Consider the following 26,615-nt stretch of genomic DNA (forward strand, 5'->3'; position numbering starts at 1 on the left):
CCTCACCGCCGAAGCTCCTCAGAGGGGGATTCTTTTTTCGCACCATGTCTGCGGTGGAAAGAAGAGACATACGCGTGAAGATCCGATCATAAAGACAGTGAGGGCCGGACCCCAAATAGAGTACTTTTATTTTCACACTAACTTTTAATTATTCGGTTTTTACTATCTTTTGTCTTTTTATTTTGCCTTTTATATTTTCTGTGTTGATCTTCGTGTACAGTACTGTGTTTCAGTTCTGTATGAAATTTGCTATACATATAAGGTTTTGCTTGCTTGCACAATGCGTCATAACACTCAAATGCGAGCAGTGGGAGAGATTTTGAGACGATTACTAGTTTCTCCCAGTCATGGACAAAAAAAAAAAAACTCTATACATTAAGTCAGGTTAATTCAGCCAGCCCCTGTTTTTCCACATCTGTCCTAATAAAGAGCTGTCATCAGACGCACAAAATGGCTGAAAAGTGCTGGCTTCTGCCTCACATTTTTAGGCTGTTTGGGCTACTTTTTAAAAACGCTCCTCTATTGAATTTCATGCTAGAAAGCAGTCATTTGCTCATACCTCAAAACAATCACGACCTAACAGCTTAACTCCATAAACGACACTGATCTTCAAATATCAGTGACAATTAAGGCCATCTGGCATTGTTCAAAATAATCTAATGAATAAAATCTGTGCGCTGAAGTAACTGATCTGCCTTGTGGACCTCTGTTTTAATCCGTGTACCCTATCAAAGAAAAAATATCATTTGGGCTGGCTTCCTAGCACTCATTTAATCAGGGGTTTTATCAAACTCGTGATTAAACTTCAAAGCCGTTCTTCTAAGCTTACTTTTCAGCGATAGGCAATCTAAATAATGTATATTTCTTCTTCTTGAAGCGGCTTTTACTGCTGTAAACTGAAAAGGTTTTTATTAGTGAATGGAAAAGGAAACATTTGCAGAATTTATATCAAACTTCATGTGAAAATATCTGTCCTTGAAAAGGAAAAATAAATCCACGACTAGCACGCTCTATCTCTTGATAAATAAAAATAATTAAAAAGTGCTATTTTCAGTTGTAAAGTAAATGGTATAAAACAAGGCAATCTATGTTTGCAAAGACAACGCCTAAAAGCTGGCAGAGCTAATAAAAGCCTTACGAAAGTCTAATATAAACCAAGAGCTAGCGAGTCTGACCACACCCATTCCACATTCACTCCTCTATTCTTTGTTGTATTCACATTGCAACACAGGCCAAACCAGTATTTTATTATCATTATTCCCAACGTATTCTACACATAGAAACAATAATCCCAGATTTAAAGAAAGCATGCAAAGACTGTCATAAGTCTATGAACATAATGCAAGACATTAATGTAAGACATTTTTAAAAATGTAAAATTATTACTCGCTGAAGCAATGGTATTGAGCATAATGGTAAAAATATTAGTTGTAATAGTCGTAACAGTACCAGGCATTCTAAATTAAATACATTTCTAAAAGTATAAGTTTTGTAATATATAATAATACAAACAATGGGGAGTAATTATAATAATAATAATAATTATAATAATAATAATTATTATTATTATTGTGTTTAAAAATCTAGCAAGTACATACAACCACAAAGTCGATTTGCCACTTAAGTCGATGATATCTAATATTGTTATAGTGCAGATGAGCATGTCAGGCCTGATTGTTAAACTGCGGTATAATCAGTGAACAATAGCAGTGTAATCTGTGAACAGTAATAATTTCTGCTCCTCCAATAATGTGTACATGCACATAAATAAATCAGTTTTCTTGAAACTGATAAACTGTATGACGAAGTCATGTAAACACCTCGGTTACATCTAGAAAGATAGTGAAGAAAGTATACTAAAACTAATAAACGGCACACCTTGAAAACGTACACATACTGCAGCAAACAAAGATACAATGCTTGGATTCCAGGGTCACAACCAGGGCAAGACGTCTGGGAATCCCAAGCTTATGACACAGGCCAGGTAGACAGACTTGTCTTGTTTCCATTGGAGTTCAGCAAATTCCCACAAAAAGCACACTTCATATGTCAAAGATTTGGACAATCATTGTCCAAATAGGCCAGTACCAGAACAAAACATCCAAATGAAATCAAGTATCACATATGAAATGAAATTCTGAATGGACACATGGGGCCTCATTTACAAATGGCACTTAAGCACAAAAAAAGATGTGTATGCCACTTTCCCAGCAGACTTGGGAATTATAAAAACAATCTTGTGAAAAAAATGTGTATGCACATTTTGGAGACTATAGGAACTGGTGACTGATGTGAAAGTACGGACATACAGATGAATATCCTACAGACCCGTTTCACTCAAGTTTCTGTACGGTGACACTCCGAATGCATTTCATTCAGAGATTCAACTTATGCCATTAGGGAAGCTGTATAGAGCCCCACAGTACAAACACTCTTACCAAATTCAAGCACTCTCATATGCCAGAATCCAATGCAATGGTGAGGGGTTTAATCGAGAAGATTTTTATGTGGATAGCACATAAAAGCACATTGTTTGTCTTTCATCGTCGTATCTTTGCCACTAAAATCAAGATACATGTCCGTGTAATCAGACAATAAAGTATTATCATATCATATATCGTACTCTGAATAGGTTAATGTCTCATCACAGGCTGATAATCATGACAATTACTCATTCCTAGCTATGGTATTCTAGCCTTGTGAAGTTTACCACAGGCAGTGACGCTTTGCTGCGCATGCAATGAGCTTTTTTTGCACCCACTTTTTTCTTTTTTCATTTCTGAAATGGTTTGACTGCCGTGACACGCTGCCACGCTACAAAGTTTCTGTTATTGCTTATGCCACAACAATTTCCACCAAACAGTATAGCTCTGCAGACCTCTTCCTCCAGAATGAGCATCTTGATTTTACACTCGGTTCCTCTTTTGCTTTGCAGCCTGACTTCTCTATTTCTCCCTGACAATTAAGTGGAATGACAAGCTCAGTGAGCACTTTATTAGGTAGACCTGTACACCAGCTCACTAATGATAAATATTTAAACAGCCAAGCATGTGGCATGAAGTAAATGCATAAAAGCATGCAGATGTGGTTAAGAGGTTCAGATCAAATGTCAGAATGGGGACAATATTTGATCTAAGTGACTTTGACCGTGGAATGATTGATGGTGGCAGACAGGTTGGTTTGCGTATCTCAGAAACTGCTTATATCCTGGGATTTTCACACACAAGAGTCTCTAGAATGGAGAGTAAGGTACAAACAAAAAAAATATATCTTGTTGATTAGAGAGGTCAGAGGAAAAGGGCCAGACAGGACAAAGCTGACAGGAAGGTGACAGTAATGCAAATAACATCACATTACAACAGTGGTATGCAGAAGGGCATCTATGAACACACAACGCATCAGGCTACAGCAGTAGAAGTCCAGAAAATAATTCTAATAAATGCCTAATAAAGTGCTCACTGAGTATATATGTATATTATATTCAAACTCGGTGTTTCATTGACCATTTATGGCGTATTGTAGGTGTTAAATAGGGCAGGCTGCAAAACACGTACGCAGAATGTCAAGTTGACTGTGATTTATAGAGAAAATTGCATGCAGCACGGTTTTATAAAACAGGATATTTTTGAACGTACGCACTGTTCTCCTTTGTGCATACGTAACCTCTTAGTTTATAACAAACTTTTACAAATACAGCCCCTGGTCATCTGCTGAAAAAATCCAAACATAATGAGAATAATGCGACTAATTCTTATAGGGCTTCCACTGTGAGAACTATTGATGAGGGCACAGGAAACGCAGGGTTTATTAAAAACATATCTGGACACAAATATAAATGAAGATTTTAAAAAGAACAAAGAATTTTCAAGTTAAAGAAACATCTCTGTGCATTGGATTGAAATGTGGGGGTGGGGTAAGTAAACAATGACCAAAGAGACCAGGACCAGGGCTTTACATTTTTAATAAACTTAGGATAAATGTAACCCCTCGAAGCAGATTTTAAAAAAGATAAACATTTCACGTTACATGATAAACCGCAAACCGGCAACATATGCAATCAAGGAGGCCAGCGGGGTATTTGTTGCACCACTCAAACCCAAAGCATACGTGATGCCAGGCATTAAAGTCTTAAAAAAGTTTTTAATCCCTGATGCCACCATCCAATTACATTCATATTTCAGAGCACTAGTGAGACACTCTAATTCCAAACCCAATCAAAATGAAGAATGGCCCAGTCTCAGGAGTGCCCACCATTTAAAATGCAGCTGTACCAACTCTGATCACTTTTGTTTTACAACGACATAATTCCTTGTGCATCATTGTGTTCATTCATAAATGTATTGTAAAATAATGTGCCATTTGAAATGGAGAGGGAATACAGTTAATTTTTTAACTAGAGCAAGTGTGGAAGGAGATCCTTCATCTTCTACAGTTCATAAGCAATGGATGTCACTACACATTAAAATATGCTTCTGCATTTTGTTCACCAGTGATTTTGCTTTGCTAGGCCTCAAGATGAAAGACAGTATTTTCTTCACAACACTAGTCATGGGTCTACTCAATGTACACAGCATTTGAGTTGGTAGGGGGAGTATGGCAGCAGGGAGATCAGATGCTCATCACATCCAAATGGCCATTTATCGACCAGCCACCTCAGGTCAGATGGTAGTACTCGGCACTACACTATTAGTGCTCATTGAAGGTAGAATATTCTGAGTGACGGATGTTTCATCATTAAGGTGTGATGAGAGAACAGAGGAAAGGTTAAGGAAATGGTGAAGTAACATTTAATAGAAACATGCTGGCATGCATTCAGCCCTATGCCAACTTGCCCAGAAGTGTCAGCACATCACCAAAGCAATCTGCAAAACCTCACTTCAATGCAAAAAGCCATTAAAAATGTATACATGGAGTGTACTGTATACAGTGTACTGTATACTCAATAACTTAAAATAAATAATGTATTGACTGCCATCGCAAAACCGAACTGACAAGATGCCTTCAATCCACCTTTTCTTTTTTTTTTCTGGGGGGGGGGGGGGGCAGTTAGAACACTGCATTTGAAATAATCATGTGCCATGAACATACTTTAAACCCCATTAAACCCATTTGCTTTCAGCTCATAATTAACAACATCCAAAACAACATCATTGACCAAGTTTAAGCAAAATTAAATGTCAATACAGATACATTCCCATAATTTTTCAAATATGAGCTCTTTTCAAAAAGCAAGGGCCCCTGCTAAGAGCCAGAACAACTTGCTTGTTCCCCGTCTCCAGGTAAAATTGTTCAGGACAGCTTCAGCTCAAGACTACACGTACACAAGACAAAGTGATCAGCATGGACTACACAAATGAGTACAGAAAAAGCACCAACTCACATTTAGCTTTGGGTCTGTTTAAGATGGATATCATTCTCCAAGTTTCTACATTTCATTTATTTTAATGAGAGGTTGTTCCCTCCATTGTAGGTAATTGCTTTGTTTTAATTGCTGTGTTGATTGCGGTTGTCTTAGCTTAAATGAACAACACTTCAATTATTATTGTGCGGATAATAGGATATTTGGGTCTCATTCACAAAACTTTTCTCAAATCATTCAGAAGCATACTACTAGAAGTTTTAACAAACTCAGCAACTAGCTACGTGAAATTGTCATTACTTTGAACCAACACTGATTCATTGCTGAGCTAGCCGCTACTGCTATCCAATTCGTAGACCCTCCTGACTGACAGATTATATGGCTGTCTAGCTGACAGGAGTGCTGAGATGCATTTAGGTTTTTAAGGTGTTCTTAAGCATTGGGCCTCATGCACGAACGTCTCTTTTTTTTTATATACGACGGACTCGTACAAGTGTTCCACGTCAGATTCAACAAACGCTCTTAACTTTAAAAAGCTCTCCTACACAACTCTGGAATCTGACCTATATGCAAATGAACGCGTGGTCATGCGAATGACAACTGATGCCGTAAAAATGTCATATAAAGCTAGGTGGGTCCAGAATATGCATTCATAGAAAAGGCATCTGTCTGTTTAATGGCCGGTAAAGTTGATGAGTTCAATCAGATAGATGGCCCAATGGGACCATCAAGAACAAGGGAAGTAATCTGCCACAGAATACTGTTGGCACATGATTGGGTAGACAGTTTTGGCAAAACATAACAACATGATGGACCTTGTTTCTCTTATTCCTCATAAACAGTCCACTAAAATAATTTTGAGAACTTTTTGAGGCGAGATCTAAGCAATGCAGTCGCTGAATCTTGACTCGTATTTGATCTGCAACACCTAGTTTGAAAGTTTTGGGTTTCTGAGCCAGGTGAGCAGCGCTGGACACATTTAATTTGCCACTGAAAATACAACAGCACTCGCCGGACAGCACCAAGCCTCTCCATAGAAAATGAAAGGTTGCATACACGATTCACACGACAGAGCGATACCACTCAGAAATTTTGTTCTTACCAAAAAAAAATTTTTAAATAGAAGAAATTGGTGAATGGTCTCTTAAATCGCTCGTAAAACAAATGTAGTTCTTGCATGAGGCCCATTACATAGTTAGCGTGGTGGGTAATGTCACAATCACCTGTTGAATTAAGTCTTTGCAACGTCCTACAAAGTATTCACATTTTTTTGTCTCACCCATGTCCTTTGGGGGCTCTGTACGCACCAGCGAATAAAAAAGGAATCGTTTGGAAGCACAGTTAATAATTGAATCCGATTGCTTGCATGTTTTGTGAATGAGACCCATTCTAAGGAAGGAACATAAAAAAAATACAAAATCAAACAATAACCGAACAAAAAAATCCAGCACAAGAAACAGAGAAACAGAGAATGCTCCACTGTCTGTTCAGTAGTGTAGATTACCACAACTATTAAACCTAACATATCCAGGAAGGTGCACACTACTGATCCGTGAAACAATAAGGGGGAAAAACAGGAGGGGGTTTTTTTTTTTTTTTTTTTTTTTTTGAAAGGGTAGAATATTTATTAATTCTATCAAGCCAGCCTGACCCCTCATAATTCAGGTGCACATAAGGGAATCTGCCTGTCCAACAAACTGGCACCGACAGCCAAACTACAGTCCCTCGCCGACTTTATGATTAGTGAGGCAAAGAATTGAGTCCCCGAAAGCAAAAGGCAACCAGCCAGTGCAAATTCACTGAACGTTTTCTTAAATAGCAGCAATCAAGACATTCAGATAATCGAGATTACCCTCTCCGCTGACAAGGGAGAGAAACCACTCCACTCGCGAAAATGAGCACACACCTAACTCCAAAGCGCAAAAGCACTCCAGTCGGAAAGAAACTGAGAATTACGATGGATAAACACGTTTTTGTTTGGTTATACTTTTGGTGTTTTCAATAAACAATTTGGGGAAAAAAAGATGAGATGATTTAAAAAGATGACAAGCAAATCTTGCTCGGCTCTCAGACTGTTTATTATTTTTGTTCAAAATCAATATATCCAATAGAAGTCTGCTCCGGTATGGGTTGATATGGCATGCCATATGCGTGTGGTCACGTCTAAGAGAAAGCTCCTTTACATATTAACTTTCTCCCTTCGCTTTTTCCCCCCCGCTCTTTTGCGTGCCGAATCTGATGTCATCGCCACAGACTTTATAGCAAGAGATGAGGAATATCCTGGCCACCATCTGTCTTTTTTTGGCATTTAATCTCATTTGGAGCATTAAAAATAATTCACGAAACTGTCTGAGGAGTAATGTTACAACAGTCCAGAGGGTCTATGAAAAACACATATGCACGCTGTAAGATAAAGTGTTTGCCATTAATTATCATTAGCCAAATGTCAAAAGAATGAAAGCAAGCAGAGAAGCAATTCCCACTAGTGAGAAGAATGCAATCGGCAAGTTACGGTGTGTTGCATTAATTTATTCTTAGGCAAATACCAGCTTCAACATATAGAATAATTATATTTTAATCCAAGAAGACCCCTTTGTTATTTATTTTTTCTTTTATTTTTTTGTTTCAGTACTCCAAAAGAGTTCTAGTCACTATGGACACAGACTACTGTCAAAAACAAACAAAAACATCCAAATGCAGATGCAAGACATTTATTTTAAGAATATTGAAATAGACAAGAGAACATGATGCGTGCATCATATAAAATCACTTTGGGACAGAAGTACTAAGCCTTGCGATGCTTTTCAGGTGAACATATGACGCATTCTGCCCAGGAAACATGCGTCATATGTATGGGACTGGCGCACAGGGCTGGAACCGCAGTAAGCGTGTGATCTCAGCGAGTCATCGCAAGGTGCGCTTCTCTCCTTAACGCGTATGCATTTAAGGGCGGATCTCACAAATAAACAGTGGAGATATTATAAGTGTCAAATTCACTGAAGTTCACACACTTAACGAGGGTCCATTTGTGCATGAAATTTATCTGCCTCTAAAGAGCAGACGTAAACTGAGGCAGTAAAGTGAAACAGACACAGGCTCTGAAACTTGAAATAACTTTGCACTGAAATCACATTATTTCAACTCAAAAAAATGTAACAGATTATTAATATGAAATATTAATTAATTAATGCAGCCAAACAATTATTAAGGCTAGGTGATTGTCACAGAAAATGAAGCTTCAAAAGAATCATAGTAAAAATATATTTGCCGCTAGTGAAAAAAATATGAGTAGGCTGAATGCATTGATATGCTGCTTTTAATTGCTTTTGTCCATCATGTAAAGAACAGAACATTGATAGAAACAGAGCATTGCTCAACTGGCATTGCTAAAATAATAAAAACAGGGTTGTGTGTTTGTTTTGATTAGTTATCCTCCAAAACAATCATGGAAAAGAAACAGGGAAAGACTTCTGTGACAAAAAACCAGCCATACAAGAAATTGCGCTTCAGGGAAAAACAAAATATGTCATGGAACCTCTCACACAAAGCTCCCATTCCATCCGGGCAATAGTCAAGCTCATTGCAACGTTATACTTCGCATTTTGGATTAAGCGACAATAGCTGCCACAGCTGGAATATGTATACATTTTGTCCTGGACTGGATATGCTTTTACGTGGAACCAGATACATGGATATTGCCACATGCAGTGAAGATATTCAACGCACCAAACACGCATTTTAACTGCACTGTTTAAGACCAGCCTCAATCGAAAAATATGATTTGCAGGCAGTCCCATTCACTGATTGTGTAATGAGCTGTAGCTGTAAATCGGGCCCTTTGTATTTTCGGGTGGATGAAATATCAAACTATAAGGTCACCCCCCCCAACCCCCCCCTCAAAAAAAAAAGGCTAACAAATGAGCAGTAAATGGTACTGGCCAATTTCTGGCCTAATTCCTGAATACAGACATTTTGGACTGCTAATACAGATATTTTGGACTGCTCTTCGCATATCTGGCTGGTGTGACTGTTTGCCATTTTTACGACAAACACTAGCTCAGTTTTTAGCTGGAGTGATGATGAGCTCAAATGCAGTTTGATCCAGCCAGACACTGGGTGGCAATACACCTACCCCACCTTCTAATGACTGAGCGGACCACATTCAAAGGGATTCTCAGTGCCTGTCATGTTTTATATTCTTCTCATCTGTGTCTCTCAATAGCTTTCTGCCTCAATTCTTTGGTTCCATTTGAAATGTACTACCTAATGGAGGGACCTGAAAAAACATACGAAATAATGTGAAGCAATTATTTCACTGAGGCTACTGAACCAAGTCCGCAAATTTAAAACATGTTCTGCTCTCAAGGTTCCAAATTACTGAATATAGTGAGCACAGGGACAAGATGGATGGGGATGGATGGTTTAAACATTGTTGGCAAAATTGCCTAATGTTCATAATATAATAGCATCTATCATGTTAATTTAGCAAAAGTACTATAGCCCAGGAAGGTCATACAGTGGTATATTGCCAGCCCATATTCACTTATTATAAATGGGCGCATATACAGTACAAATGCTTATTTAGAAACAAGTTGCCAGAACATACTCAAAAGTTCAAAGAAACATCTGCGCTCCACAGATGCACCAAACTACCACATGGCACAGTGTCTGGTGTAATAATTCCCCTTAATTTGGGTGCTATAGGGTCTTCAATAACAAGATGACAGTACACATGTGCATAGGGAATAGGTCTTTAAAAGAAAAACTGTATCAGAATCAATTTCCCCATCAAGATCAAGCTCAAGCCAACAAAGAAATTCTTCACTGGGATTCTACCTTGCTAAAGGATAAATATAAAAAAATATTTCAGCTGATGAGTGACAGCTGAAAGAGAGCTTCAGTTTTCCAAAAGGTTATATTAAACAAGGAAGAAGGAGAAAATACAAAGAGAATCTGCAGCAACTCCACCTTTAGATGCCAACAGGCAGGGACAGGAAGAGACATCACTTTCTGACAAAAAATAATCACATTTCTTTACTCCTCAGGCCTCAGAAGCAGGCTTTATTCGCAAGTACCAAAAAAAAGAGCGAAAGGAACACAGAAGAGCATGCTAATCTCCTGTCCGAGAAAAAGGCAACGCACTCAGGCCTTTGAAGACGACCTGGATTTGCAGAGATCTGTCATGTTGAGTCGTCCGAGAATGTCAATCTACGAAATACTCAACGTTCACCGGCTCGTGAATTAGGAGATAAGAAAAAGAATGCCATACACAAAATAGAAACAATGCAGCTCCTTTTTTAAAATTCCAGAATAACTACACAGATAGGAAGGGGTGGGTTCAATTGAACGGACCAAGCGTAAAATAAATCTGCAAAGGTGTACGTGAAACCAGACGTCTCCATCTGGGGAATTATGCCCGTGGAGATGCACAACTGCTCGCGGCATCTGAAAATAGATATTATCTACAGTGTTGTGTTATGGATTATAAGCACATTTTTCACAGCTACTGTGGATAAGTGGCTGATGAGCAACTAAAAATAACTTTGTTCTAAACATGATGGGAGGGGGTCAAATCACAGTACATTACTTGTACATCTTGTACATTCATTTCAGCATGTAACATACATTTTGATTTCACACATCAACTGCAGACATGATTGCCTACTCTTGAGGCACAATTAGGATTATCCTTGTGTTTGCTTTGGACAGCATCTTCTACTACAGGCCTTTTTAATTCCACACAAAGTGAATAATAGCTAGGTTGCCAAACAGAGACGAACCCTCGCAGAAGCTCAAAGCGCACTTTCACACGCTAAGCTCACAGATGCAGGCAGACCCAGTGTATCCAAACTCACAGTTCTATCCTGCAGAGGGAGAAGTCGGCTACATATGAAAATAATGGATTAAAAAAAATAAAAAATAAAAAACCTTCACAAAAATTCCATTCAGCCCACCATTTTCCAAGCGGAGGAACATAAAAGGGGCTTGGTCTCCAAAGGAAGGGCCGTGACTAACAGCCTCACCCGAACTTTTTACGTGGCACGTCGCTGAAGCACAATGCAACAAACACAACTCTCTCCTGAGTCAGACACCGACGTCATGTTTATTCATGAGCCTATCCACTTCAAAGAGCCGGAGCTCTAAAAGAACCCACAGTTATAGGCAGAGCAATTGGCTCCGCTCCTTTTGAAACAATGATGTTCAAGGTTTCATTTAACATAACCGCTCATTTCATCTTTTTAGGGTCTCGCCACAGTTGTGTATTGATGACATTTTTATTGAAAAGCTCTTCTGCAAGATTGTCTCGAGATAGCCCAAGATGTTGCACATTCTTTGCCAATTCTGCAATATAGTATTATTTATTATTAATTTGGCATCCACAGGTTTTGTGCATCTGAATATTGGTATCTCGTTGCTGATGGCTGGTGAGCTCAAAAAACAATGTCATCAATGTCTTTTTGTTGTGATGACAACATTACTGGGCAACACATTTTAATAAGAGAACTGTCAGCAAACTTAAACAGCCAGTGTAACTGCCGGAAAGCATGATAGCACAATTTATCACTTATATGGACATTACCCACCAAATTAGGTGACCGTTTCCCATTGTTAGCAATGGTGTCTGTAGCAGACGAAAAGATTTTTTTAAAATATAGTCTCCCCACCTACCCTCGCCCTGATTTCACATGAATTTACAGATGTCATCAGTTTGCCTTAGAAGTACACAGACACGCTCTTTGCTTCTCGTACTGCTTTTATCGCATGTGTAAAATCTACCAAAGTGAAAGTTGCTGTTGCTTCTGGGGTATCGGATTTACAGAGGCAATTTCCAGGGAGGTGTTGGGCCTCTCCACCTGCAAGTGAGGCCTTTTCACAGCTCCCTCACCCAGCGCCTCCCTCGTCTGCCCCCTCCATTTGCATGGCTTCCTCTACGTCCTCTACCTCCTCCTCCTACTCCTCCTCCTCCCCCACCTTAACCCCCCGGAGAACCTCGTCTGAAGTCAGTAGGACCTCCCCTCAGAACACTAAATCAGTGAACACTGGGACCGGAGACAACAGGGAACAACTGCTTCCCGCGACACTTCCTGTGATCACAGGCCGAACCGCGTGTGCGTGGGGCAGGGATCACAGCTCCGGAGAGGCTCGAGATAAGCGGTTCCTGTGAACGCGACCAGGGATTTGGCAAGAATGCGGGCTCAGCACACACCCTACGGTTTTCCTCGCTGCCCTTCAGCAAAGTTCAAATGCAGAAGAAAGGTCCACTTTCCAACGTTTGTACGCGCACGCGAACACGCCAATGACATCTTCTGAATCCCAGGCGAGTCTCCCGATTTAAACAAGCCTTCCTTCATTAATTTCCCCCCAGCTTGGTGCCGGCGGAGATCAGAGATGTTTAACAAATGGATGGTGGCTGAAGAAATATGAGCACTTACTGGAAATAAAATCTACGGGGGACTAGCTTCGATGCGGTCCAAGATTCCAGCCACGATCACAATGACAATTACATTTTCAGGAGCTCCTCCGCCTCGATTTATTGGTTGATGTACAGGGATCATTTTTCTGCCCGTGTGTGAAACCCATGGCTCATGTGACGCACGAGGCTCAGTGCTCTTCTAAAAATATGAAGCGTTTAGAAACAGGAAAGGGCCCATATGTTGGAAGGGCTCAGCACATTGCAAAAGCTTTTTATTACACTGCTGTGAGATCAGAACTTAGTTTCTGCACACAGATTGGTAACTGTCTGAGCTGCTTCTCATCATAGTTTTCAGGGGCCTCACACAGTGCTAACTTCTGCTACACCAGCAGACTTCTTTATATTTACAGTTGTTTTCACATTATCCGGTAAAAGACTTTCAGACAGCTAATCTTGCCTACGGCGGGACTAAAAGTTTAATTTCCTTTCTCTTACTCAGTAATTGAAATTATTATTACGGAGTCTTTATGGCCGCCAGTCACCTGCCTCCCCTGTGCCCTTATTTCACGGATAGCAGCAGTCGCTAATGTATTACAAAATCTGAACTAGCTTTAGAGGCAAATGCCACAAATAGATGATAAAAAAAACTGACAACAGGGGAAGAAGTAACAATTGCAAAACACAACAGTGTCATGCAATAAAAAAAGCCTCCAGCCGACAAAAGAAAAATCATGTTGACTGACTTCGGGAACTTCCGGCAATGTGAAACGGGCCTTTTGAGCCATTACACTCTTTTTCTGTACCTACACAAAAACAGCGTAGGTACAAATAACATAGAACATGGCAGCACTTTAAAGATGTATAAGCATTATTTTTGTGTCAATATTGTATGTTTCTTTACCAAGAACGAAGATGGAAAAGAACTGACAAATTGCATTTAAAATGCAGTAAGCACGTATTTTATTAGAGAACAGAGTAACGGGGATCTTAAGAGCAAAATGCCTCGAATGTCATCGATTGTCCACATCCACCATGCCAAAAGCATGAGAGCAGGCCCATGTACACACTTTTAGAGAGGCAGGTGCTCAAACAGGAGAAAGGGCACCTCACCTCTTTGTGCTACCACTACCAATACCAGCAGTAATTATCATTACCTGCTCCTAAATCAATACAATGAATGATGTTTGGGAATGTGTGTGCTTGCGTTACCGAATCTCACTGTGCTTCTCACAAAGCAGGCGCTTCCAGTGAGCTCATGATGAGACCGGTGTCAGAAGAGAAGTTTGAAACGCCAGAAATGGTATTTATACAGGAGACTCGAGGGTGGGATTCAAGGGACTGAAGTGAAAAGTATCAGTTTGGTGCACTTTGACATGAACAGTGAAAGCTACATCAAGTTTCTTGGAGCCATGTATGTGCTAAACTAGGCGTGTGGGCCTTTAACAAATAAATACTAAACATAAATATCACTCACAGATGACTGGACAAGAGATATCAGACTTTGAGTAGCAAAAAAAATATTCAGAGCAAAAAAAATATTCAGAATGTGTGTGGCTCATCTAGCCTGGGCACTTAATGAGAGCAGAGCAGAGAGTGACTGAGAAATAAAGAAGTGACATTATGTCGGCATAAAGTCACTTTCGAAAGCAATCAGGCGGGTGATCGGGCACTGTTTGGCCCCTGTGTGAGCAACTTGTAGACCACAAGCTCCACTTCTAGAATACTAAGCTCACAGGCCATGCCACACTTCAACTATACAACAGAGCAGACAGTCTAGAAAATTCCTTGAGCTGCCCATGGGGTCCGTGTTATAGTAACACATGAACATCCCTAGTCTGGCTTTGGGTAGGAAACATACGTTCAAATGGCTTAAAACATACCTCCCAGCATTTTTCTATTCATAAAAAACAAGAGCAAAGTATAAATATACAGTATATACACACACAAATTGCAGGCATTTAGTAAAATGTTATATGAAGTCGCATGGAATAAATGCTTTTTAACCATAAGAAGTGTTCATGTGAGGAGCCCAAACTGAAATGAGGCCAACGTGTGCAGAGCAGCATGTTGACATCGGTTAAATCTGAAAGATCTACTGCCGATTGTATTCGGACTTCTGCATCATCCTCTGAAGGATTCTGTAGTTGTATTGCCTTTCTGGCAGTTTTAGAAAGTTCTGTAGATCTCCGTCTTGCTCATAATGCACTGGTAAAATAAAGCTTTCAGAATCGTTACCTAAAAATTCTCATTTCCTCATTACTCATTATTATGCAAGGGAGAGGGGGGAATAAATCAGCTCATGTTAGTTTTCGGCGGCACGGATGGTGCAGTGGGTAGCACTGCCGCCTCACAGCAAGGAGGTCCTGGGTTCGAATCCCTGTCGGCCGGGGCCTCTCTGTGCGGAGTTTGCATGTTCTCCTCGTGTCTGCGTGGGTTTCCTCCGGGTACTCCGGTTTCCTCCCACAGTCCAAAGACATGCACGTTAGGCTGATTGGAGAGTCTAAATTGTCCGTAGGTATGAGTGTGTGAGTGAATGGTGTGTGTGCCCTGTGATAGGCTGGCGACCTGTCCAGGGTGTATTCCTGCCTTTCGCCCAATGTATGCTGGGATAGGCTCCAGCCCCCCTGCGACCCTGATCAGGATAAGCGGGTTCAGATAATGGATGGATGGATGGATGTTAGTTTTCAGTTATAACACCTATTGGTTCAGTAGAATGACCACAATTCATAACAAGGAAGACAACACTTAAGTTTTGTTAAGGTCATGTTTGTTAATATGCTTGTACAGGCCTTTGAGGGCCTAAAATCTGTCCACATTTATGGTAAAACATGACTTTTTAATACAAATATTTTTAATTAATATTGGTCATTACTGAACTGAAAAACAGTTGTTTTTTGGACAGTCAAGGTAAATAAAGAAATGTTGACTGAATCCAGAACAATGCCACTAGCCAAGAAAAGGGTACTTACAGTTTTTTTTAAATATGTTAGCATATGTCTGAAATGGATTTTGAAATAAGCTCTACACCATTTCCTTCCTAATTTTCCATGCCACCAATCTGTCACAGAGTGCTGACACCCTTGTAGTCTTGGTGCAGAAAAGCTCAACAAAAGGACATCACAAAGTAGCATGACTGAAGAGTCTACTAATTTATCAATGACATTTAAAACCCAATATAGTGTGTGTCTTGAATAGTAATAATAATAATGTTAATAATAGAATGAATAAAAGCAATAGATGGATAAAATATATAAAGTGCAACACGACTGGAAAAGATAAGATAAAACTTTCAATTACAGACTAGGTATGTTTTAACACGCTTTTTATAAATGCCACCCGAGCCTGCCTCTACAATATTTTCCTTGAGGAGACAGCAGTGGAGGATTTAAGATCTCGAGTGGGAAACACAAGGATTGGAAATCAGAAATGTAAGTAGGTGCTAAGCCAATTCATGCATTATAAACAAACCAAAGGACCTTAAAACAGACACAGCACCTCTTGGTTTCAATTTAAATTCTTGCTGCACCATTCCAACAACAAACAAACAAAAAAAAGTAAAAAGAGCATTACAATAGTCTAGGCAACTTGATGTAAAAGCATGCGTCAGGTTTTCTGTATTTTTCTAGGTTAAAATTGTTTTGGTTTAGCTATATTTCTAAAATGAAAGAAAGCGGTCTTGGTCTTGTGAGGTTTAAAAGTCTAGATCTAAAATACTGATAGTGACTGCTCTGCCTAGTGAAAAGTTGATCAACACACCTATCGTTGCGTCTTCATTTAACATCCGTTGTCTGAAATTATACTCATAATCAGATTCCTGTTGTCCAACGCGTTCCATTTATGGATTATGGGATTTGGTAGGATTCAGATTTTCGCATATAAAAACAGGCGGATGACAAATAACTGCCAATCATCTCAAGTCACAGTAAGATTGGCAATCGCTGTCAATGGGCTTTGAATTGTCAGCTGCCAAGAGAACTGCATAATTGGTCAATCACCCACATTAGGTAGCCATCTTTATTGTTTAATGCAATAAAGTACTTTGCCTAATTGTATATTTTGGCTAAACTAACGACCACTGGTTGTTAAACACAGTTTGCAGTTAGTGACAGAATCGAATGCAAGTAATCACTGAGATGATGGCTTCTCCTATCCTTTCCTCCCCACTGCCTCCCTTGCTCTGTATATAATATGTACAGTAATTCCTTCTCTGATAGTATCTGTACAAGCGTAAAGTTAATGCTAGGTTGCCGGAGAAGGCAGCAGAGTTAGAGGCACGTATCTGGACCTTATATACATAACATCAAAGCCGGTGAGGAGTTTGAGGTTTTTTTGGCAACAGATGTATCGAATAGTCTTCACACTAGCACAACCCCAGCACAAGGCGGGCGGGATACGGTCAGGGGAAGTGGAAGCAATTGCGAGCCCTCAGCTCTCCACAAACCCCCGGGTCGCACTCCCAACAGGTTCTCTCCCCTCAGCAACGAACCTGCTGAGAAACCTGTGAAAAAACACTGAGGATTTATTTCCAGATTACTTTATGTTGAGAAATAGCTGGAGACAGCTCAATCCAAGCAACATTAGATACGAAATAAGACATGCTGGAGAACAGCAGCTTCTAATGAGCCAGTGACTTAAGAGATTAATCTTTAAGAAGTAAAAAGGAACAGTCATATTGAGTTAACGTTGCCAAAAATTGCATCCCTGTGCCTGAAGTGAAGTTCTTTCATCGAATGAACATAAAAATACTCATTTGGATTATAAACAGCACATTTACATGATTGCATTATCGCTATCTAAGTATATACGCATTGGGAAATGAGATTTGAAAAAAGGCGGCCAACAAAGAAGGAATATTACATGACCTACTGTAAGGATGCTCCAGTGCGTTTAACGTCTACCCCACCGCGCTGTTCAGACACAGGCTTTCTGACTGAGTTAGAGCAGATGCTGGCTTGCACCGACTTCTCAGGCCTGGCAGGTAGGACCTCACCAAAATGTGAAACAGTCCTGTGCACACAGGAGCTCCAGTCAAGTCATCACTTCTTCCTGTCAAAAGACTCTTGTGCAGCTTAGCTCAATGAAATAATGGTGGAAAGGTGAAAAATGCTTTAACAGTATGGGACAGTCTTCATAGTAATAAAGATATGAAACTGTGTTTTTTTCACATAGTAGTACACTTTAGTATACAAATTGCCCACAAGACCAGTATTGATGAGAAAATATAGATATAATTATCTTTAAACGCCATTGGGTGGGGGCCGTTTCTCTACCACCACACTATTCTTCCCAGCCCAATGGCCGCCCCAGACTTTTCTGCAGTCCGATTGTCCCCTTAAATCTTCTCTGTAGGCCAACGCCACCAGAGTGTTGCTCTAGCGCTGAAAGCATTTGGCTGTCTTTCGGTGGTGGTGGGAGCGAAAGCAACGCATGGATATATAAATAAGAACAATATCAGATAAGCCTCACGGCAAAGCTATAAACATTTACATTTTCCTTCAAGTACTGTTTATAGATATTTTATCTCCTATCTGGAAGTGGAGAACATGCTGAAAGGAGACACAGGAATAATTTGAGCGGGATGTGAATCAGAGCAGCAGGCCTGACAAGGAGGCAGCCAGTTTACCATAATAGGTGCTGAGGGTGCTGGGGAACACGGCAGCAGAAAAAAAAAGAAAAAAGAAAAACACACCCTCTGTCTCATCCACAGGAATGCCAGAAGAATTATGTGAAGGTACCAAGGGAGAGCGAGAGAGCTCTCACTCAAGAAAAAAAAACACAAGGGGGAAAACGGGTTTAAATAAGGCGGCGACATCGATGTTTAGACGAGCGCAAAACTGTACGTTAGCATTGTGATTAGAGGCCATTGCTACCTCTTTTAAAAAAAAATGTTTTTAAACCAGATTTTTTTTTTTTTTCCTAGCAGTCACTGATTCGAAATTTGTGCCCTTATAGCAACTGCCGCAGTTTGGGCAGGCATGGACAAACATGCGCTCTCCTTCACTACCTGCGTGCAACAGACAAAGAGTGCACTGACTGGTCCAACCAAATCAACCAAAGGAGTCAACTCAGTTACAGACATTTTATCAACTGGCATTGTGAGGTTCTATACCAGACCATGGGACTAATCACACAATAATATACAGCATTTTAGGAAGAACCACTATCTGCCACATTTACATTTCAAGCACCCTACCTCTCCCTCACGATATTGTTCCATACTTGCCAGATGTGACAGGAGAGAGCAGCAGCCCTACAGGTCTCCAATCTGCTGGAATTATTATCACCAGCAATACAAGACGCGAATGTGCTTGAAACTTTTATTTGTGATTTGATTGATCCATTTAAAACCTACTTCACAGATTACATGGCTGCAGGCCAAACCAGGACAACAAAAACGCCAAGATTTAATGGTACTTTGCATAAAGAACATTAGCAGAAGGTAAGAGTTATATAAAACTCAGGGATATATATACATTTATTGAAAACATTCTGAGAAGGAGCTAGCAGGAGCCACCATTGAAAAGTGAATCCGTTAAAAATATGATTTTTTTTCATGCGACAATGTATTCATGTAGCTTAGCAAGCACATACGGTTCAGAAAACACTGTCACTGACAAAATGCAGTTGTGCAGGTGAAAATCATGGAGCCAACCTCAAGCATTATATCAAGGTTGAAACATATGCTAAATGCACTCTGTCCATAATGACGCAGCAGCAGAACTACACGTGTGAGTTCAGATGGCTTAAATGTGTTCATGAGACAGAAAACACTGCTTCAACAGAAGACACAGACCTCCCACAAACGGGGCTCAGAAGGCAGCAAATCACTCTGTCAAAAGGTTCCTTTGGCACCCCACTGGTGGGAAAAGTGTCTATAAGGAGATACCTGCAAATGGCTGGCATGTCTTCAGAGGTATACAAGCTGAAACCTGCGAGCAAAACCGTACAATTGTAACTTTTGTTTTCAACGTAGTACCCAGAGGTCTGTAATTGCATGGTTTGTCGTCTAAAAACACATTGGTTAAAGGACGGGATTTCACGGTTTTCAAACCACGGATTGAAAGGTCCACCCTTGCGTGTGTTTAATTATAAAATAAAACAATGTAACAAGCGAACAGACTCAAGCTAACGGCAGCACATTAAGCGAAAATGGCAAGACTCTAATTTGTGTAGAGCTATTTAAGAGGTGGGTTCATTTTTAATGAAAACTACCCTCTTCTTCACAAATCCTGGTTCATTTGAAACCAGATTTACATGTTTGTTTTGGAATTGACACACTGATGGACCAATTTACTTTTTATGGCCTAACTACAGTAGAAGTTCAGAAAAAAGGGACTTTGAAAGGGAAACAATTATTGCCTCCCAGCTTATACTGTAATGACATACTTTCTAACCAAGAAGCACACATGCAAATTAAAGCCCCAAATCTGTCCACAATTCAGGAACAAGTGTCTATATTAATCTTCATTGGACTGGTCAATATTTCACAATCATAGGAAAAAATCTCTCATCTCAAAAAGCTAGAACTTCTTCTTTTGGGATAACATTGCAGAGCACTAATATATTTCAGACTTTCCTACATGTGCGATACAACTTTGTCAGAAATGTTCTATCAAGGCTGCTCTTGGATTGGTTATTGCACAAAAAAAAAAAAAAAAAAAATGTCAGCCAACAAAGACGATGATGAAGACATTGATTAATGCAGCACGGCTTTTTTTAAATAAACAATTCCTGAGCGTACAGTACGTCTGACATTACCCTTTAATTTAAGAGGTTTTACTTCGGTGTTTTGTTTTTGCAGCCTCATCGTATCACCCAGACTAAAATATGCCCCCACCCCACCCCTTCTCTCTCCTTTTGAGGTCATTTCTCAACCATATGGTGCAGGCCTTGCGGAAACAATCCACTAGAAACAACAGACTTGCACTTAACCATTTCTGTTTTAATGCCACATGGGAATGAATTGGTCCTTTGTTTGTATTCGGTGAGCAGCCGGGTGATTTCTTGATCTTGATCTAATTAGATTAGTTCAGTGGAGTTTGAGGTTACTGCAATAAGGAGCACTGTAAGGAGAGAAAAGCATGGAAAATTCAGCTAATTAGCTGCCAGATATATACCTAACTTGCAGGTTGATGCAGTCCTCCAAATGGATATTTGTAACCAATATTTTATTTTTGCAGCAAGTGTCTCTTCTACGTAGCGCTGCAAAATAATATACCATAATATACCATTTTCTGGATTTCACTTTAATTGAATGCCAAGAAGCACTGAAATCTTTGTGACAGAATTATTTGTTGGCTGATGCCAGTCACAAGAAGCTGCATTTTATGAAAGAGATCAAAATATCACACACTCATATGTTACATGTCAGAAGGTAGCTTCAGAACAGTAAAAAGCTCAAAATTTAAAACTGCACACTTTAATTTCAGTCTTTATTTCTGCAATTTAAATTAATTCAATCTTGTAGACAGCAAGAGTTGTACTTTCTCCTAGGAAAGGGGAGGGGTTTGTTCTCCTCCAAAGCCTTGTGCATAAATCCCATGATTACAGACAGCATTCGACTGACATGCATGAGACAAGACACAAACCATCCCTGAGGCCGAAATACAACGGGATTAGAACTATGAAATGAATATCATATGGAAAATTACAAGGAGAGGCCCGGACAGAAACTCAAACACTCTCACACTCATCATACCAGAGTAGTGTTCAGCTCGCTCACAATTCTGCAACAAAAAGTCTAAGGAGCAACTTTCCATAGATGAGCTGCTCCCAAAAAGCTGTACAGGTCTCTGTGGCTCAGGTCAAAGTGTAACAAATGCTGCCGCCATTTAGCCTAGTACACCTGTAACCAAAATCATCATAACACACACACACAGACACACAGAGACACACAGAGACACACAGAGACACACAGAGACACACAGAGACACACAGACAAACAAACAGACAGACACAGACAGACACGCACACGCACACGCACACGCACACGCACACGCACACGCACACGCACACGCACACGCACACACACACGCACACACACACGCACACACACACAGGCCTATATATATTAAAGTGATAGGCTATGAGGCCTGGTATCATAATCAAAGATAGGCTTGCCTATTTTAAGACTTATTTGAACTTAAATTGGTTTCCAATTAAATCGGTTTCCAACAACGTTCTGCTAAGGGAAGAAAGCACGCTCTCTCTCCAAGATGGACTGAAGTGATAAAATGCACCAGCCTATCAATGTATTATACTCAATATTTGTTACTCGCGGCAGCTGCCTGCTATATAACGTCAAGCACTTGTTACATGCAATACAGTCGCAAATGTTATTCCAATCATTTGTTCCGCTTTGTTGTGACTGCTCCATGACTTAAGCCAATATTTTCCGTGATAAATAGCCTTATTCATAACTGTTTTTTTATGACACACTGCATGAAAAAAGCTATCCATTTTCGTTCTTCTCACTCATGCCACTCTTGTGATATTTTCTTTTAAAAGTTATTATAATTCAAGCCTATCTGTAAAAATGTCTCAGAAATTGACTTGTCAGTACATCCCCTGACAATTAAAGTTAATGTGTATAGGGCCTTCATAAAGCCTATGCTTTATTTAAAAATAACTAAATGAAATGTTTTGATGCAATCATGTTACATGTCAATAGAAAACCAGATAAATATGAAGTAAATATGTCTGAGATTAGCCTGATATCATGAAGTTTCCTATGCTAACATTGGTTGCAAGAAATGTATGCTTCTGGGTTTAACATAAGTTGCTCATAGCGATCTAGCTAACTAGCGAGCCATATAAATTACCCCCAGTTAAGGGTGGTGGGGTTCAACAGTAAGCTAAGTAACATTTCAAATTACTTTGATGTAGTCTATGAATGTTCTATTTTTCAAATTCCTAACTGATTGTTAAGAGGGGTGGTTGGGGTTCTGTTTATTGTTAATATATTTAATTCTATTTTATGTGTATAGCGCTTTCCACCTTAGACTGTTACAAAGATGCTTTAGATAGTAAACAGAGGGGAAGAAATATCATCCCTCAGCCCCCACATAACATATGAGGTATACGACTCAGGAGGGAAGAAATCTGAGAGGAACCCGACTACAGGGGATGTCCACCCTCCGCTGGCCAATAGGTTAATACGGTAACAGTTAATGTAGCCTTCAGAAGGCCTATACCTACAGTATTATACTACAAAACCAAATATATAGGGTTGATTGTTTGGGTTGTGAAAATACATGTATTTAAAAAATAATAAATTTGGTCTGAACAACAAATGAGTTGCCACGTAACTGGCTGATTAGATATTTGCAGTACAGGTCTACCAAATAAAGTGGTCCCTGAGCAAATATATACAGTGCAGTCTAAGTGTTGGCTCTGTACTCCACATTGGATTTGAAATGAAACAAATAATACGTTAAATGCAGGCCATCACCTTTAATTTGAGAGCATCTGAATCCAAATTGGGTGATCCATGTAGGAATTAAATGCCCTTTTACACTTCTCCCCATTTTAGAGGACCAAAAGTAATTGGACAGTTGGCTTCACCATTGTTTCTGAGCAGTCATATGTATTAAATTACTTCCTGAGTGAAGGTATAATAAAGCTATCCGTATCTAGTCTTGCGTCTCCTCTGTTTTTAGCATTTGTCAACATGAGGACCAGAGTTATGCCAGTGAAAATCAAAAAGGCCATTATGAGGCTGAGGAATAAGAAAAAACAGTTAGATACATAGGCCAAACAACAGGCCTACCAAAATAAACAGTTTGGAACATTACAAAGAACAAAGAGAGCACTGGTGAGCTCAGTAATCGCAAAGGGGCTGGTTGGCCAAGGAAGAAGTCTATAGTTTATGACCGAAGAATTCTCACCATAATGGAAAAAAAAACCCAAACACCTCTCCAACGAATCAGAAACACACTTCATGAGTCAGGTGTGGTTGTGTTTGTGACTTCTCTGCAGAAGACTTCATAAACAGATCTACAGATGCTACACTGCAAGATGCAAACCACTAGTTAGCTGCAAAAACAGGATGGCCAGGTTGCAGTTTGCCAAGAAGTACCAAAAAGAGCATGCAGTTCTGGAAAGAAGCATATTGTCCCAACAGACGATGAGGGAGATGGTGATGGCCATGTCCACAATCAGAATTTCTGATGATAAAAGAAGAATGCATACAAAGAGAAGCACATCATACCTACTGTGAAATATGGAGGTGGATTATTGATGTTTTGGGGATGTTTTGCTTCCAGTTCTCCAGGGGCACTATTTAATACTGAATTCAACAAAGTTCCAGGATATTTTGCAGAAAATCTAGACAGTGACTCCAAACATACATCAAAATCCACACTTGGTTAAGTGATAACTGAAACCATGTTCTGCAATGGCCATCTCAGTCTCCAGACATAAATTCAATGGAAAAACCTGTGCTCTGAACTGAAGAGTGGGTATCCCAAAAATATCAATGATTCTGAAAAGTTCTGCATGGAGGAATGGTAAAAAAAAAAACCTCTAAATGTGTTCTCTGATTCCACACAAATTATAGGAAAAGACTCTGGCTGTCATCTTTGCCTGGAGTGATTGAACAGAATTAAACCTGGGTGTCAATAATTGTGAAACCTGTTTCGGGGAATTTTGTTTTACTTGAAACTTATTGATTCCATTGAATAATTCAATGAATAAGTCCACTACAGATGTTGGAAAATATTTCTTTCAGTATTTTTGTGCATATTTATCAAGGTGCCAATCATTGTGGAGCTCACTATGTGTGTACGTACGGAGTTAGTGTGGAGGAGTACGGACTTTATTGCTTTATTGCTTGCTTTTGTCTTTAATATTAACAGGAGGATCTTTGAAGTCACTAGATAATAGTGCCCATTTGTTCAATTCTGAAAACTCCAAGCCAAACTAAAGCAAGGTCTCACAGGAATGTATTTTTAGTAAATTTACACAAACGCTGCCTCTCATAAAAAGCATATATTAATTTCAGTGAAGGCAGAAATCTGAGAGCTTAGTAGTAAACACCCAAATGACTGTCACATGGTCAAGTGGTGGCATCCAAGATGCACCAAGCTTTCATAAAGGATAACTGTAGCCTCCTGTTGTACGAAAACCTCACCCTTTTATTTCAAGGTGCAACACAAGACAATAAATGTCACATCAGGGCAGAAAAAACCTAAATAACAGGTTATAACAATGCATATATCCCACTAATAGTGTTCTTCATTTCTCAGTTATCGCTTGCCCATGTTTTGAAGTCATTGCTAATATTGATATTATGCATAACCACTGTTACTGCCAGTTACGACATTTCCTTGGTAACTTAATGTGAAAACAATGACACATCTGAATGAACATTAGCCTGCCTTAAAAAGTTTGCCTCCATACATTAACATGATTTTGTGAAAAATACAAAAGTGCCTTAGTTCAAACATCTGGAGCCAAGAAGTGGACAATAATATCTCCCAAGAACACACAGCTTTCACACAGACCCATTCCATGTGCTCAGTGGTAAATGACAGTTACAGTAGTTCCTTTCACTTCCTGTACATGCCTTGTGATAAATATAACCTTCTTGTTCATCTTTGAACTCCTCTCGTCTGTCATATTGTATGTGGGTCACTGTAATGTGTATAATGCTAACAGCAAAATTTGCACTCCAAGATGAATCTCTGCTTACAGCTAGGTATGTGCGTTGCTACACGTAGCGAAGTGGCTGGATGTAATAACTATTTGCACGTTTTTTTTAATGAACTTGCTCAAAGCCAAGAAGCCCAAGAGGGAACTTGATTCACCTTGTCCCCCGTACTGTGTACCACATAATGATCCGTGGAATTAACAACTCCATAATCACTCTATGCATTCCTATATTCAGAAAGTTCTTAATAATTATATAGATATGGACCCCATGCATTTAAGTGAAATTCACACAATAAGCCTTTTTAAACAGTGAAGGGAAAATAAAAAATACTTTCAAGTCGAGAGAGTTTTTCCCATAATCACACACTAAGCAAATCTACCCTAATCTATGAGAGAAAAAAGCCCTACCACACCTAAAAAACCTAAAAGATGCCTGTGTGCTGCTGAATTCAGCCATAACCACTTGACATAATTTTAAGGAAAGTATTAGCATCAGAATCTGCTTATCAGTTTCATTGATCTCCATTCTAGTTTCTAGTTTATATGCATTTTAATATAAAGTAGGCCCTCAAGGCAAAGACAAAAACAAACAAAGGGTTGGATATTAGTTGTTGATATCTGCAAAATGTGTAGTATAGGCCCACACTATCAAAAGATTTTCATTAAGACAGCTCTTTATTTGGTTGGAACTGTTGATACAAAAAATTCTAAACAATGTAGTATGTAAGGAATAATCCATGACAAGGAGAATCACAATGAAAAAGGAAAACCAACAGCCACAAAAACAGTTTGCCAACAGAGTTCAGTTGCCTTGTAAATATCAGGTCTCCTTTCACTTCTCTTCAGCAAGCACGCCTTATTGTGCTAATTTAGCCCTCTGCTAATCTGTCTTTATACCTCATATGGCAGATTGAAAACATCACACACCTAGAATATGCTAAGTGATGTCCATGACTATGGCTGGATTTATTAAATAAGAGTGAAAAAAGCCATAAATTTAGAATGACATAAATCTTTCAAAAATCGCAAAAATTATTATAACTCTTAGAGAAACATTATTTTGTGTCATGTGATTGAAGGAAAGGCATTGCAACTGCCCACTGTTATGGAGTACTGAATTAAAACGTAAACACAGTTTAGCAGAATTCCCAAAAAAAAAGATTCAAGCAAAGAAGCATTCATTTAATTTGT

General features: G+C 39.4%; 1 protein-coding gene across 1 annotated transcript in view; it reads right to left on the reverse strand.

Annotated features, from left to right (window-relative positions):
* Positions 1 to 26,615, reverse strand: part of trps1 (trichorhinophalangeal syndrome I) — a 147,131-nt gene that overhangs the window by 112,107 nt on the left and 8,409 nt on the right. The window contains exon 2 of the mRNA XM_061256028.1: positions 1 to 48. This exon is cut by the window's left edge and continues 983 nt beyond it. Within this exon, the coding sequence (XP_061112012.1) occupies positions 1 to 46 (46 nt within the window). The 5' untranslated portion in view covers positions 47 to 48. The remainder of the gene's footprint in view (positions 49 to 26,615) is intronic.

This window comes from Conger conger, chromosome 9 (assembly GCF_963514075.1).
Source record: "Conger conger chromosome 9, fConCon1.1, whole genome shotgun sequence".
NCBI classification, from domain to species: Eukaryota; Metazoa; Chordata; class Actinopteri; order Anguilliformes; family Congridae; genus Conger; species Conger conger.